Raw genomic sequence first — 14757 nt, 5'->3', positions numbered from 1 at the left:
TGGGGCAGGAGGGGCCAATGCAGATGTATGTTGTCACTGGAGAGAGATATAAATCCACTCCACAGGAGGCAACAATTATGAGAGGCACACAGGGAACAACAGGGGGTACTGTCACCTTGACAGTGAAATCATCTGTCATGAGTTAGAATGTTCACAAAACCACGCTGAACCATTTTTGAAGTACCCAGTTAATGCATAGAACAAAATTGGTGCGTTGAGAATAAATTAGTGTTTCATTAAAAAGTCCACATTTTCAAATATCATTTATGACTTTGTTTCTACAGAAGAGTGATAACCCTTTACAAAAGTTCTCTTTTTAAATAAATGCATGGCTCTCTAGGACTTTAAATAATCAAGTGAAATACTACTTCCATAGCCTGCATTATTGTAAAACATTCAAGAATATTCTCAAATGCTTTTTAAGGAGATTCATCGATAAGTTTTTTTATTACAAATTTCCTTCAGAGACTAAATCAGCAGGCTGTCTGACTCAGTTAAAGATCACACAGGATCCAAAAAAGTTACATGGAACCCAAATCAGGGTTAATGTCCACCTGTGCTTTTGTGATTTAGTAGACTGAAAAAGGCAGCGTTGGCTTACTTACCTACTTAAATGTCAATGGATAAAATATACCAGAGCAAGCTAGTATTCCAGCAACAAATCCATTTTCATTTAATCTAAAAAATCTATGAAAGCAAGATGTTCGTGCAATGCTTTCATAAATAATTACCCCCTAGTTGTTTTCTCAACTCCACAGAAATAATATTCACCAGCTCACAAAAACAACCTCATGATTTCCGAATGAGAGCTTCCTAGCTAACTCGCATTCACAAGATTAATGTTGTGGAAGAATGTTCTCTTCCCTAGTTGATAATAATTACACTGATAAAGAAGGATGCACACACATACGCACACAGCTCCTCCTGTCTTCCCTATTCCAGATAGATGCTGTAATAGAGAGAATATCTTCTAGAGAACATTTTCTTACAATAGACATTATTCCCCAGGCTGGGAGGATGATATCAGCTCCTTGCAAACAATATTTGAGAGGCCGCTGTACCGTGTAATTAATTACACTTCGTTTGGGATCATTAACAGTGCCGACCAAATTTAAGAACAAATGGGAAATGCTTGAAGAAAAGAAGCCATCAGTGGTGAAATTGAATCTCCTCACCACTGAATTATTAATCATGAGAGCTTCCTTTCCTGTCCCCCTCCTCATTACCAGCCATTAGAGTGCTGTGCTGATTGAAGCAGTTTCTGCTGGTAGCGTAGACCTTCTCTCTACCAGCAAGCCGTCCCAGAGAACAGTCAGAAGGGGGGAGGCGTTACTAGCTCTCGGTGACCTTGGTATTGCTCCCTGCACAAAGGCACGCTTGCACTGTGGCACCATGTGGCGTAGACTTGTTCATTCTGGAATGCTAATTTGATTCTTTGAGTTAATTTATGCACACAGGATAGCACTGGAAACAACAAATGACTCCATCCCACAGTGTCCACTGTGAGGAGAATGCAGTGCTTGAATGAGTAGGGATAATTACTGAAGGTGGGTTAGCGCACATATAGCAGGATAGATGGGGGTGCGAGTGATATACTGCAAGCAGATACCATTGAAAGCCACATAAATGAAAAACATGTTATTTCCAGAAAAACCCTTTATTAGTGAAATAACACTGAGTAAAATGGCAGTTTTCCACTTTCCGCTCTCAGTTAGAAAGTGATTTAATTGATTTAGAAGTGTTTCATAAACTCCGTCTCCTAAAATTAAGGGCTACAACAGCCTGTAGGATAAATAATGATAAGTTCAGATTGTAATATTTTAGGTTTGGAAAGGAGAATGAGGAACTAATTTGAAATGAACGCTCCAGTGCGGATAGACGGAGGCCATGCAGTTTGGCTCTCGGCTGCTGCATTTGTATGCATGATTGTAATGAGCGCTGCCCTTTTTCTGTGTCAGGTCAGTGATGGAGAGAAAGTGAGAAAGTGAAAGCAGAGAAACCACTGCTAATTAACGAGGTGTATCATTAAAACCTAGAATGATGTTAAATCCCAGGCCAGGCCCTCTCGCTGTAATCACCATAACTATGGGTGGAGAGACCATTAAATTAAGCAATTTCATTCTCCCGCCCTCCTCAGAATATTGACCTATCACAGAGATGGGTAGATGAGGGGGTGGGACACTGCAGTTCTGGACTCTGGTCAGCGTAATGCAATCCATAATTTAATCTCTTCATGGTCTGGGTTTAAAGGGTTTTACCCACTGTTAAAGGTCACTGGTTTTACCTGCAGTAGACAGAGCAAGACTGTTCAGGAAAGAGCAAATAATACAAATGTGATTATGGTTTTGTTGTGGAAGCTGGTATATAATCAAAGATTCCTGTCCTAGATTGATACTGTTGAACATTTCCAGCTGTGTATATTGATGTGAATACTGATTGTATTATTATAAGCAGATGTAAGTAAGCACGCAGCTGCCATGAGATTTCAGCAAATACCCATCTGTGTGGGTGGATCTGTTGGTCACCCAGTGTAAGTGTTTCTAAGTAAATACAAAATTAGGAAAGAACACTGCAATGATGGATGAGAATGCTGTAACTTTTAAAAACGATTTCCACTGAGAAAGTCACCTCGTGTATGCTAATGCACCTGTCAGATGTGTGAATGGGAAAGGACAATAAACAATGCTACAACATACCAAATATAGCAATAATTAATTCCCATCTGTTCTTTGATGTAGAAGACACTTTGCAGGAGATTCTTTATAGTCATTCAAAGTAAACTGTTTAGATGTTGGTCGCATCATGCTACAGGTCTCTCTGAAGCTTCCTGGCCAATGAGAACCCTAATCCCTCCTCAGTGCACCATGAACCAGCACTTGAATACACCACGCAAAAGCCTCTCCATTTCAGCTCTTTACATGAAAAATAGCACACACTAGAAACAGCCCCAGAGACACTCAACAAAGCAGTATACTAAATTAGTAATCAATTGATCTTATGCTGTTTTCCTGGCCTCTCAGAAAAAAAAACAGCTTGTTGAGTTCTGAAGTTTGTACAGATTATTTTTCATATCTTTACATCACTCTGACAGTGACATCACACTGGATGAGCATACTGACCCTACAGACAGACTTCCCATATCGTCCTGTCAGTCTCTGCCCCTGTCTCTCTCCTCCGTACACCTGCACCACTCCCTGTATCAGTTCTTCGGGTACTGCAGACTAAGGATGATTCGCTGAAATTTTGATTTCATACTTGCGGATTTTAGCTCAGATATTTCACTATTATTGGCCGATTTTAGTGCCCTTAAGATAAATGGCACCCTGACATTTATCTCAAAAAGCTTCTATTTTACTGTTAAACTGCAATAAAAGCTCCAATATATTCTGGGCTTTGAGATGTGCAGGGCTGAGAGGATGGGTTGAGAGCCATTAACAGAAACTTAATTATCGTCATAAACCAAAGGTGCAATATTTTACCTGTTCTGTTCCTCATGGTCAATGGTGCAGTTTTATCTGATTGGTTTGCTGCTGGCAGTGATAAAACTATGGATGGTGCACACGCACACACACACACACACACACACAGTTGAAAAACATATTGTAGTTACAGATTCACTTTTCACACAGTTACACAGGACTGTGGAGGAACCATGTAGTGTTGTGATAAGAGAAGTAGATCAATCAAAATTAACCATATGAGTTTGCCACTGTTCTTATACTCTTGTGCAAGGCACATTACTAAGGAGGAAAGTACTGAAGTAAAAACATGCATAATATACTACCCCATAAAATGTGCAGTCTACATTCTGGTTCGTATTTCCTTTAATAACAGATGGGCCACACCTGCGCAGACCCTTGTTTCCATTTTTTTTTCATTACCTGTACAGTACTGTGTGTATGTGTGTGTGTGTGTGTGTGTATGTGTGTGTGTGTGTGTGTGTGTGTGTCAGACAGAGAGAGAGAGAGAGAGAGAGAGAGAGAGAGATTCCCCCACCCTGACACTTTTATTTGCTCACTTTTGTTCTCTTCTCACAGTCTTGCTGCAGCAGTGCCATAATTATGGTGGATAAGACCTGCTTTTTCTTCTTCTTTGTTCAGTCTACATACAGTAATAAAGTTATTTAATAAAGTTATATTCTCCATACCTCAAATAATGCCACAGATTGTAAATATTTTCAACCCATGCACATGTTGAATCTAGCTTCCTTAAGACCAGAAGTATATGATTGTTACCACTGATCCATGTAAAATGAACAGAAATTGTATTAGTATATACATGCTCAGGCAAAATGGTATGAAAAAATGCCTAAAAATGTACAAATGATTGTCACTGCAGAGGTACCCTATAAGTACATAAAATTGTACACCTAGCCAGCAATACATAATTCATTGTACCTTTTTTGCTTGTAAAAGGTACTTATTAGTACCCAAACAGAACATTATTGTAATTTGTTCCCGAAAGAACAAAAATGTACCTCCAGTGTACCTTTATTTCTGAGAGTGTAGCATGGGGCTATTGATATTTCTGTTATACTATACCATAGAGACCAGTGAATGCAGGCCTTGGAAGAAGGTTGTTCAGCTATGTCCCACCCTCAGTAGCAGCAGGAAGCAATAAGGACAGTCTAGCAGTATGTTCAGTAAAAAAATACTGCTGCAAGCTAATCCGCAGTTGAAGCAATGATGAATCTGCCCTTGCAGAGGAAGGATTTCCTCTATAGCCTTCCATAGCAGTGGTCACACAGGATTACCATTGGCCTTCCAGACCTACAGTCACAAGGAGGGGGAGGGGTGAGGAAATTAAGGTAACAGGTCATGTGCCCCTCTCTCCAGTCTCACAGCTCTTTTAATACAGCGGGGCAGTTCTGTCCTGTTATGAATCTCAGTATGTGACATATGTAGCCAACATGGTCAGATGATCAGGACCAGGTCATTACCCCCAGGGCCTAAATCCAGAGGAAGCTCTGTCTAAACATTAACACAAACAAAGCAAGGATTCTGTTCTGGCATCACTTTTGAAGCAGACCACTGGGCGGGTCAGAGCCAGGAAATGGGGTGCTCTTCTTCACTGCTAGGCCCCCCACCATCAGCTGAAAAATTTATACTTTAGTATATACACAGTTACCTTCTTCCATCCCTCTCTCTATCTCCCCCCAACATGTGCCACCCCTCCAACCCCATACCAAAGAGCAGCAGAAAACTGCACTACCAGCTTCCCTATTAATTCAATCCGGCCTACAACTAATTACGGTAATTCATTACATTCGCAATTAGGCCGTGTAATTTACCACCCTGGTCTCGTAAAGAGCTGGATTTATCTGTGGTTTGAATGTCACCCAGAGGACAGAGAGCTATGGCGCCTCAGCTTTACTGAGGAGGGCCCGGGAGCCCAGCCTGTTCAGGGAATAGGAAGAACCCTCCTCCCCACACTGACTCGCCCGTTTACCCCTCCCTCCCACACCAACCTGTCCACCTTTCACACGCTCAGGAATCACCCAAGACCCCAAACCAGCATGGGTAATGCCATCACCACTAACCCATAAAATGACGCAGGTATGACCTCTATTCCTACAAAGTCATTAGGAAGCAATGCCAAAAGGCTTATAGAGAAGGAATGAACTTCAAACCTAAGGAAGGACCAGAAAATGACCACATAACTATGTAGGAACCGGAGTAAAACCATTTATTGAAACTTGGCTCACATTAGCAATCGCTCTCACTTGCTGTAAAATGATTTATATTGGATAATAATGAGAAAAATTTCAGATTGCAGTGATCAGACTGGAGTGTAAAAGCGTGAAGCAGTTGAGCAGATTGATGCTCATACTGAAACAGCAGAAAATCTGACAGAGCTACTCAATGGGGGAGGGGGCATGCAGTTGCCTGGCTGCTGAGCCAAACCTCGAGTATCAGCAGTTTTGTGCATTGTCCAATGGGCAGCCCAAGTACGTTATTACTCATTCACTAAGCCCCACCCCCAGTTGGCCCAGGGTTTCCTGTTTCCCATGTGGCTGTACCTCAGCGGGATTGGTTCCCCTGATCAATACCTCAGTGATGCCTCTGAACAGGCCCACTACACTATTTCAATCAGTGCCACAGCAGGATCAGCCAGGATCTACACAAACCACAAAACCCTCACCCCAGATTTGTGTGTAGCTGACACTAGCACCAATGTTAGCACTGAAAGATGACTCATTTTACCCTCCTGCAGCTACATTCCCCTCTCGCCAACATCTCTAACCAAGTACAGACTCTAGCAGCAAAAGGGCTTCCTCTACAGGAAGCAGACCTTCCCGTAAACCATGGCAACCTCCACATAATCTTTATGCTTTTATTGTGGCTAAAAGCCCATTTTTGTGTGCTAGCAGTGCTTGTGTACGCCCTCATGACACAGAAGCATTTTCAAAGCAGAATGAGCTGGGACACTCCTGCGGATGTGATGAAGGGGTTAACTCTGTGACGCTCCGCCAGGTTGAAGCCCTGCAGCAGGGACAGATGAGTCTTCCCACCATCCCCTCCCCCATCCTGCACCATGGGAAGGAGCAGCAGTGCAGCCCTGCAGAATACTAATGAACCCCCACCTCCCTCTACTGCTCCTGCTGTAACATCTCTGTACAGCACTGCTTCTCTGTCTCTCGCACATCCATTCTGCTGTTCCACTCTCTCTCACACATCCATTCTGCTGTCCCCCTCTCCCTCTCCAGCACACATCTATTCTGCTGTTCCCCTCTCTCTCTAACACACATCTATTCTGCTGTCCCCCTCTCTCTAACACACATCTATTCTGCTGTCCCCCTCTCTCTCTAACACACATCCATTCTGCTGTCCCCCTCTCTCTCTCTCTAACACACATCTATTCTGCGGTCCCCCTCTCTCACACACATCAATTTTGCTGTTCCCCTCTCACTTGCATACATCCATACTGCTCTCTCTCTCTTTCTCTCTCTCTCTCTCTCACACACGCACACACACACACACACACACCCATAATAAGTTCCCCTTCTCTCATTCCTTCATACTGGCCCTCCCTCACACCCACACTGCTGTCCTGCTTACCTCTAGTTCCTTGCTCCTTACATATGGCTCTATCCACCTCTGCCTCCTGTCTGTCTGTCTGTCCACCACCCCGGTCACACAGCTCCTCCTCCAGTCTCTCCCCCTTTTCCCAAACACAGACTTTCTGTTGTTTTCCCCCTCAGGACTGCAATTTTTATTCACCGATATTCACAATAGCCTTTCTCCTCCAAGGTTTACTGTGTAAATCAAACTGGTATTTCAAGGTTTTAAAATGTCAGCTTCATTATGATCTCACATTTCCCATGCTAATTAGTGAGGTTCTTGTGACTTATATGTTGAGTTATATTGATACTGGATTCCTGCTTGCTTGTATTTTTTAAATTAACTTTACATGAACAGTATTTACCATAGTCCCTACTTTATGTTTCAATATGCTGACATTAGAAAATGCTCAGATGGGGACAGGACACTGGAAGGGGAGACAAAATAAGAGGGATATTACAGTTGTCTCACTCACACCCCCTTAATGGCACAACACTGTCAGCTTGTGCCCGCACTAAAAATACGAATCCAGACACTGTCTACGATGACGCATACAGCAAGAGAACTTTCCAGAACACACAACATAATGCTGACAGGTTTAATGAAGAGGTCTGCTGGATGTGTATTCTGCATTACAACACTGTGCGACACCAAATCAAAATCACAAAACAATTACTTTCCCTATGCTGGTCTAATTTACTCTGATATGAACTGTCGTGGGTAGGTAAATGTCTGTCAAGATAACAGTTTGGGGGAAAAAACAATGTGAAACCCAATCCAATGTGTGACACTGTGCTGACAGCAACAATTTATTTCCAGCTATGTTCCACTCCATTTGAAAATATTGTTGCATATAATGTTTTCAGTTTCACGTCTACGAAAATACTTACCAGGGACAATACAGAAAATGAAAGGACAGAGAAAAATATCATCAAATATCTAAACGCAATGCGTTTTTTAATTATAATTTCTTTGGCTGAGCACACACAAGTATTCATGAACATTTGCAACATAGCATGTGTTCTATGACCGTATGGTCCAATACACAAACAGCCTTCCACACAATATGATTAATTACTGAGCTCAACGACTCATCTGCAGTAGCTACATATTTGCAGAGAAATGTGGCATTCCTTCACCCTCGGAATAAGAGAAATCCTGTTTGTGTGATGCAGTATGCCAGTTTAAGGCAAACATATCCCGTTAGCACAGAGAAGCAACAACATGAAGAAAGATGCCACACACACAGGCATCTGAGAAAAAAAAAAAAAAACATACATTTCCACTCTTCATACCTCTGCATTTACACGCATCCTTTCTGGTGTCTTTTATCTCATCCCATGTCCGCCTCTGGGCCAAAAGGCACCGCAGTCACGTACTTCATCATGTTTTGATTAATTACCACAGTCAACGCTCCGCTTATAAAACACATTAGATTACTTAAATTGCCTAACTTTCAGGTGGCTACAATCCGAATGGTTAGCAGACATTTAAACTTCATTTGAACCTAAAACATAAGCAGGGGAGCAGATTCAGTTTTTAAGAAGAGTAGCCAGATGAAAGGAAGACATTCTTTATCATAATCATAATCAGCATAATCTCCTCCATTTACAGTGAGGAAACATCCACTTAAATGAGGGATCATTCATCAACAAAATGATTAAACAGTAAACAATGTTTTGTTCAGCACTGTGAGATTTGGAATACTGCCATTTTAATTGCATAACCACATTACTGTTTGATTCTCACACAGTTAGTACCTAAAGTATAATTCAGCTAAGAGAATTACGAATGCATTAAATTGATTGATTCACAAGTGATTATCTTTTCCAGGGACAGCCAAAACAGACATAGTGCTCCTTGATTTGTATCGAATGCTGGTATGCGACAGTATGAAGTAAATTCTGTAGCATATTTAGATGGCATCCAGTTTGAAATCCTACATGTTATTATAGCAAATATAAACTGTAAATGGTGTAAATAACACTCTGCTTGTTGAGATCTGACCAGTTACAAATACTACAAGAAAATGCTGTCAGCAAGGAAATGACACCAGAATGCCAAATTAAGTAGTAATTGTTAATTAAAAACACATGACAGCTTGGCAAAAAAAGCACATTTATTTAGAAATCATGTAGACGTGAAAGAGTAAATCAGTAGTCAACCTAGCACTGAAACTCACAAAGAACTGCGCTGGACATTTGCTGCCATCTAGTGGCTATCTTTGACATCATGTAAAGAGGAGGCCAGAACCCTAAGAATAGTTCACAAAACTCTTACCCAAGCTGCCAACACCTATAAACCAGTAACTTTCTCAAGCTGTGATACACCCCACTGTCTAACCTCTAGCTGCTTTGTACTAGCAGATAATTCACAGAATTCATATATCAGAAAAGCAATGGTAGGGAGAACATGTACAGTACAATCCACAAAGCAGGAATAGCAAATAAATTAAGAGCAATAAATTCAAATACATCATTTGTATTTATTGACAATCATTCTTGTGTAATACCTGACATATATTGGTGAAATCACCTTGAAAGTATCTGACAAAGATATGTTTTTGTTGAACTGATATAATTCACATCATCATGTATATTTTGGGTCATTAGAAAACAAGTGGTGCACAGCTTCAGAGAAATTCAAACTCTTTTGCTCCTTGTTGGACAGAAGGCACATAAGATATGATAAAACACAGATCTGTACCATCCTGATCTCCAAAATCCATTTACCAGCAGTTCAAACACAGGAAGGGATCCAGATGGTCCTAAAATACACACACACAAGTGCAGGCACACGCACACACGCACACACACACACACACACGCACACGCACACACGCATACGCACACGCATGCATGCACACACACACACACACACACACACACGGGCACACACACACACACACACAAACACAAATTGAGAAGATTAGTCGTGAAACGAGTTACAAAAGCTCCCTGCGGGCTGACCCTAAGTGACACAGATTGTCGTTTAGAGCAGTACAGACCGGGTCAGGCTGTCTCTGACACATCCACCTACTAAGGTCCCACAGCAGAATGGACGTCAGCAAGAGCAGCTTACACACTGTCTCTGGAGGCGAGGGGAAACTGCATGTCTCAATGCACACTTACCTCACGTCTCTCACATGGCGTACATCTCCATGAGGTAGTCTTTGGGCACGATGCCGACAGAGCCGTTCATCTCGCCAACCCACCAGCCGAAGTTCTGGTACTCCTAAGCGCCACAGATCGGAGAGTGAGGCCAAAAACGCTCTGCTTGTAATAACACAGATGTCACACCATCCCTGCTTTACACTGAAATTGAGGTTTCTCCAAGTTATTCAAGGTAGAACAAGGAGGCTGTGCTTGATGTACGGAAAGCGATCAGTAATGTGAGCCTGGTGCACTGTGCATTTTTCACATGTGGAAAGTGTGCGCCATCCCGCCGTGGCTGTGTTCATGAGAAACGCACGAGGCTGCCGGACTCGGCGCGGGCTTTAATAAAGAGCAGGCCCCGCTGCTCCGCCGCTGCTCCGCCTCGCTTCGGCCCGCTCGCCGCCCCTCTCCGCCCGCTCGCCTCTCTTAACCCCGCACACGTCACACAGCCCGCGGAACACGCTCTAAATCACGCGTGGTACTCGTCACGACCTACAGGTAATAGCTCCAAATGAAGGACCGCACGGACATTAATAAAGAGATAAAGAGAGCGTCGCGGGGAGAGAGCGCTCACACAGAGCCGAGCAGCTCTTCCCTCATGCAGGAGACTGACCCCAGATGAAAGTGCAGCAGGGACATGAATCAGGGCTGATTGAGCCTCCCGCGAGCAGACGGGGAGGGTCACCTGCTCAGCGTTCACGGCACCGCGCTCCAGAGGCACGCAGGCAAGGGATTAGCACTGGGAGGGATCGGGCTTCGGGTTAACAACCCGATACCCTTCACACACGCTATCCTCTCCCGATGAAACATGTCCACCGCACGCTCAGGATGAACTCGTACCCAGAGGCTTTCAATCTGCTACCCTCGGTGAGATATTACTGTTATACCTCATTATTGAGCAAGAAAAAAAAACCTAAATCTGAATCCAGAAAATATCCAAATTTACAGATGGGTGATGTGTAAACTTTTCTGTATGCAAGTCTTCCTGGGTCAAGGAACCTGCTAAGATAATCAATAATAATGCCACACTCACTCCATAAAATGGTTTTGGTTCAATGAGCACGTTAGCATCAGGAACCATTAGCCTGCATTAAATTATTATTGAGATATACCAGCTGTTTGAACAAATAACAGCATCTCCATTTATAGAGGCTAATTCCTAATCTCTTGCATACTAAATAATACATAATGCTGAACTCCGCACATTAGGCTAAACAACTGTTCATGAAAATATGAATCAAGTTAACCTGCATAAGTAGCTGCATTTCAATCATGGGGTCATTATCACCTATTCGGTCAAAATATGTTTAGAAATTCAGTCCTGGCAACTATATTCTGAGAACCACATCAGTGTGTCAAAGGACAAGAAAATGGGGAAGAAAATCTGCTGCAACTTCTAATTTTCACCTCTAGATGGCAGACTTGAATAAGTGGGACTTCAGCTGGGCTATAGCTCACCAATGTCTGCAATATATTATCAGTGATAACAAACAGAGTCCACAGGGTTAAGACCACAAATACAGGAATGGCAATTAACACATTTAAATCAGGTGCAGATGTCCCGTTACAACTATTACAGATTGCAAAACTAATGGATGTCATGAACTCCCCCCACTAATCTTTGAATCTATCATCCAGAGAAGCATGTCATGACTGCACTGATGAGATGGCAGCATCGGTTATAACAGTTAAAAATTTTGTAATAGTAAATTAAATCCTCCATTTATTTTAAAAGCAGATTCAGACACATGCCAGGTCTGTAGTAAAACACACACACAGGCATGCCAGGTCTGTAGTAAAACACACACACAGGCATGCACGCACACGCGCGCGCACACACACACACGCACACGCACGCACACACACACACGTACGCACACACAGATACACATACACATGTGCATGTACACACACACACACACACACACACACACAGATACACGCATGTGCACACACATATACATACACATGCACAAGCGTGCACATGCGCACAAACACAGACACACAGACGCAGGCAGACACACACACACATCTTGCCCACATCCTTACCTACCGTGTAAGCAAAATACTCATTTCCCCAAACAAACCCACTCACTTCAACACCTAGCGCAAAAACAGACAGGAATTCATTCCGGGCACACACCGAACACAGCACTGAGCAGTGATGGAGACATTAATGGCTTGATCTCTTAGCAAAACTGCTTAGCAAAACACCGAACTGGCAGAGCTCCAGCACACCGAAATACGCACAAAACAGCTAAGTGTTGAAACGGCACACAAAGCCAAGGCCGGGAGCGCTGAAAGTGTTTCCACTGCAGCAGGATTTCAACACGCACACAGCCCACACCTCGCCCACACCTCACCCACACCCACACCCACACCCACAGGCTTGGCTGGAGCAGGGATAACGAGAGGTCTCCGCTCTGTACTGTGTGCTTTAAGCACGGGTGTGAAAGCTCACAGGTTATGAAACAGGGCACCTTCCTTTAACCCGTATCTGTGTGCGGCAGGGGGCTTCCTCTACCCCACCTTGCTCAGAATGTAGATGGCGTCCCCACGTTTGAACGTCAGCTCGTCAGGCTGATCTCCGCTGCAGTCCCACTTTCCCTGGTAGTAGTTCTTGTAGTCCGTGCTCTTGTTTACTGTCAAGTAGAAAAAAAAACAATTAAAACTGACTGAGGAGGGCGGTGCTGTCACCACCAGCTGTCGTGTTCCACCGTCCACATAAATGTTTCCACAGGACGAAATAATTTGTCACCCCATGAAATTTATTTTCAAAGACTGGCTCATTAAAGATAATATTAACAATAATGAGTAACAGTCCAAGGCCTTTAAAATACAGTCTATATTGGTTAATAAATATGCAAAAGTCTATAAATGTCAATATAAAAATACTGTACTACATATAAATAGAATTAGTTTTGTCTATCAAAATGTATCCAGTATAATGCTTCCTTTCCTGCTTTCCTCGCTCAAAAGCACATAGATGTCTGACGAAGAGGCAGAAGTATTGTGTAAGAGAGATGTGTGTGTATCTTTGCATGCAAGTCAGAGGAGGGAGAGGGCGCTGCAGCAAAGACTAACCACTAGTTGGCAGCAGAGGACCGACACAGTGTCATTACAGTCATTTGCTGGAGGGGCAGGGTTTCACAAGAAACCACTGAACTCCTGTGCCTGGCAGAGTAGCCAACTCACTACCTTTCATCCCTCCACATAAAATCTGTTTTTCAGACAGAGACCATGCAAAAAATACCCCTTTGTTTCAATGGCTATTTACAAATGCACTTGGCCCAGCCTCTTTGAATTTACTAAACAAGACTATTCATGCATCTCAAGAATGAAATCAGTAAGAGAGACAGACAGACAGACAGACAGACAGACAGACAGATAGATAGATAGATAGATAGCTTCCGATATACCATCCATGCTTCCAGCATTATGCCAAACAGTGCTGGGTGTCCATATTATTATTTTTCTTAAAGTCCAAACAGGTTCCATGTATTCCCACCAGGCAGGCTGAGTGGAGTGGCTAGCCCTTTAAGCTGCTCTCTCTGTTGACTGGAGGGCTGGGTGTTTGGCAGAGGCTGGACACAGGGGCCCACACAGACGCCGGATTCACTTGTGTTGTGGTGCTTGTGATCCTGCATTCCTGACTTGATCACATGACATCCGAAAAAACAAGAGGGCAAAGAAACGCCTAGCATGGGAGGCACTGGGGATGATGGCTAGACTCTGGAAGAGGTCGTGACCTCATGACATCACCAAGTAGAGTCCCTCTCTTCACTGAGAGTCTAAAACCTGCCCCTAAGGGGTAGGAAAAGGATTCTTAACATTCAGCCCAACTCATTTTCAATCAGCGTGCACCTAATAAGTTCCTGAGAATTACATTATTTCCTGGAGGAAAATGTGGGCAGTTAAATATAACTGGGTATTTCAGAGATGGCTGGGATGAATGACATAAGTGCATCAGTTTGGGCTCTAGTGTAAATCATGCCAACATGCTCATCCATCTTTCCCTTCTTCCTCAGACTTCCTGCCTGTCAGGCGTGCTTCCTGCGCATATTGGCTCACTTCCTGTCTGTGTCGGGGCACTGGGGAGCTCTGTGAGGTGACACCTCTTTAGCGAGGTCGCCCTTGTGACACTTCCCCAGGCACCGCTGCCCCATGCTGACACATCCATCTTGGATTTCCACGGGCTAACAGAGCACCCCATTTCCAGGGCGGGCTGGGGCAGAGGCGGGGGCGGGACGGGACGGGACACCCCTGGCCCTCAGGATGGCGGGCCCTGGCAGCAGGAGTAGAGGGCAGCGGGCAGATTCGGGCAGGCTCCTTCCTGCGGAGCGCGGGACCAAGGCCGGGCGTGCCCGCGGCTCGACCCGGCACCACTCCGCACCGCCCTCGGCGCTCCCCTCTCCCCCCTCCTCTTCCCCCCTCATCTCCTCTAGGTCTTCATTTGCCTGCTCGGCTAATCATATGCAATAAAGATATGCATGGCCAACATTTAAACAGCCGGGGGATCAATGAGTGGTCTTAAGTTTATC

The 14757-nt window shown here is 43.8% G+C and overlaps 1 protein-coding gene across 1 annotated transcript in view; it reads right to left on the bottom strand.

Moving 5' to 3' along the window:
* Positions 1-7989: 7989 nt before the first annotated feature.
* The window catches only part of skap2 (src kinase associated phosphoprotein 2), a 30300-nt gene continuing 23532 nt past the window's right edge, over positions 7990-14757 (bottom strand). The window contains exons 11-13 of the mRNA XM_035381495.1: positions 12746-12858; positions 10193-10295; positions 7990-9828 (exon numbers count right to left, since the gene is read on the bottom strand). Coding sequence (XP_035237386.1) covers positions 10203-10295; positions 12746-12858 — 206 coding nt within the window. The 3' untranslated portion in view covers positions 7990-9828; positions 10193-10202. The remainder of the gene's footprint in view (positions 9829-10192; positions 10296-12745; positions 12859-14757) is intronic.

Source organism: Anguilla anguilla, chromosome 1 (assembly GCF_013347855.1).
Source record: "Anguilla anguilla isolate fAngAng1 chromosome 1, fAngAng1.pri, whole genome shotgun sequence".
Lineage (NCBI taxonomy): Eukaryota > Metazoa > Chordata > Actinopteri > Anguilliformes > Anguillidae > Anguilla > Anguilla anguilla.
This window is presented reverse-complemented; position numbering and strand designations above follow the sequence as displayed.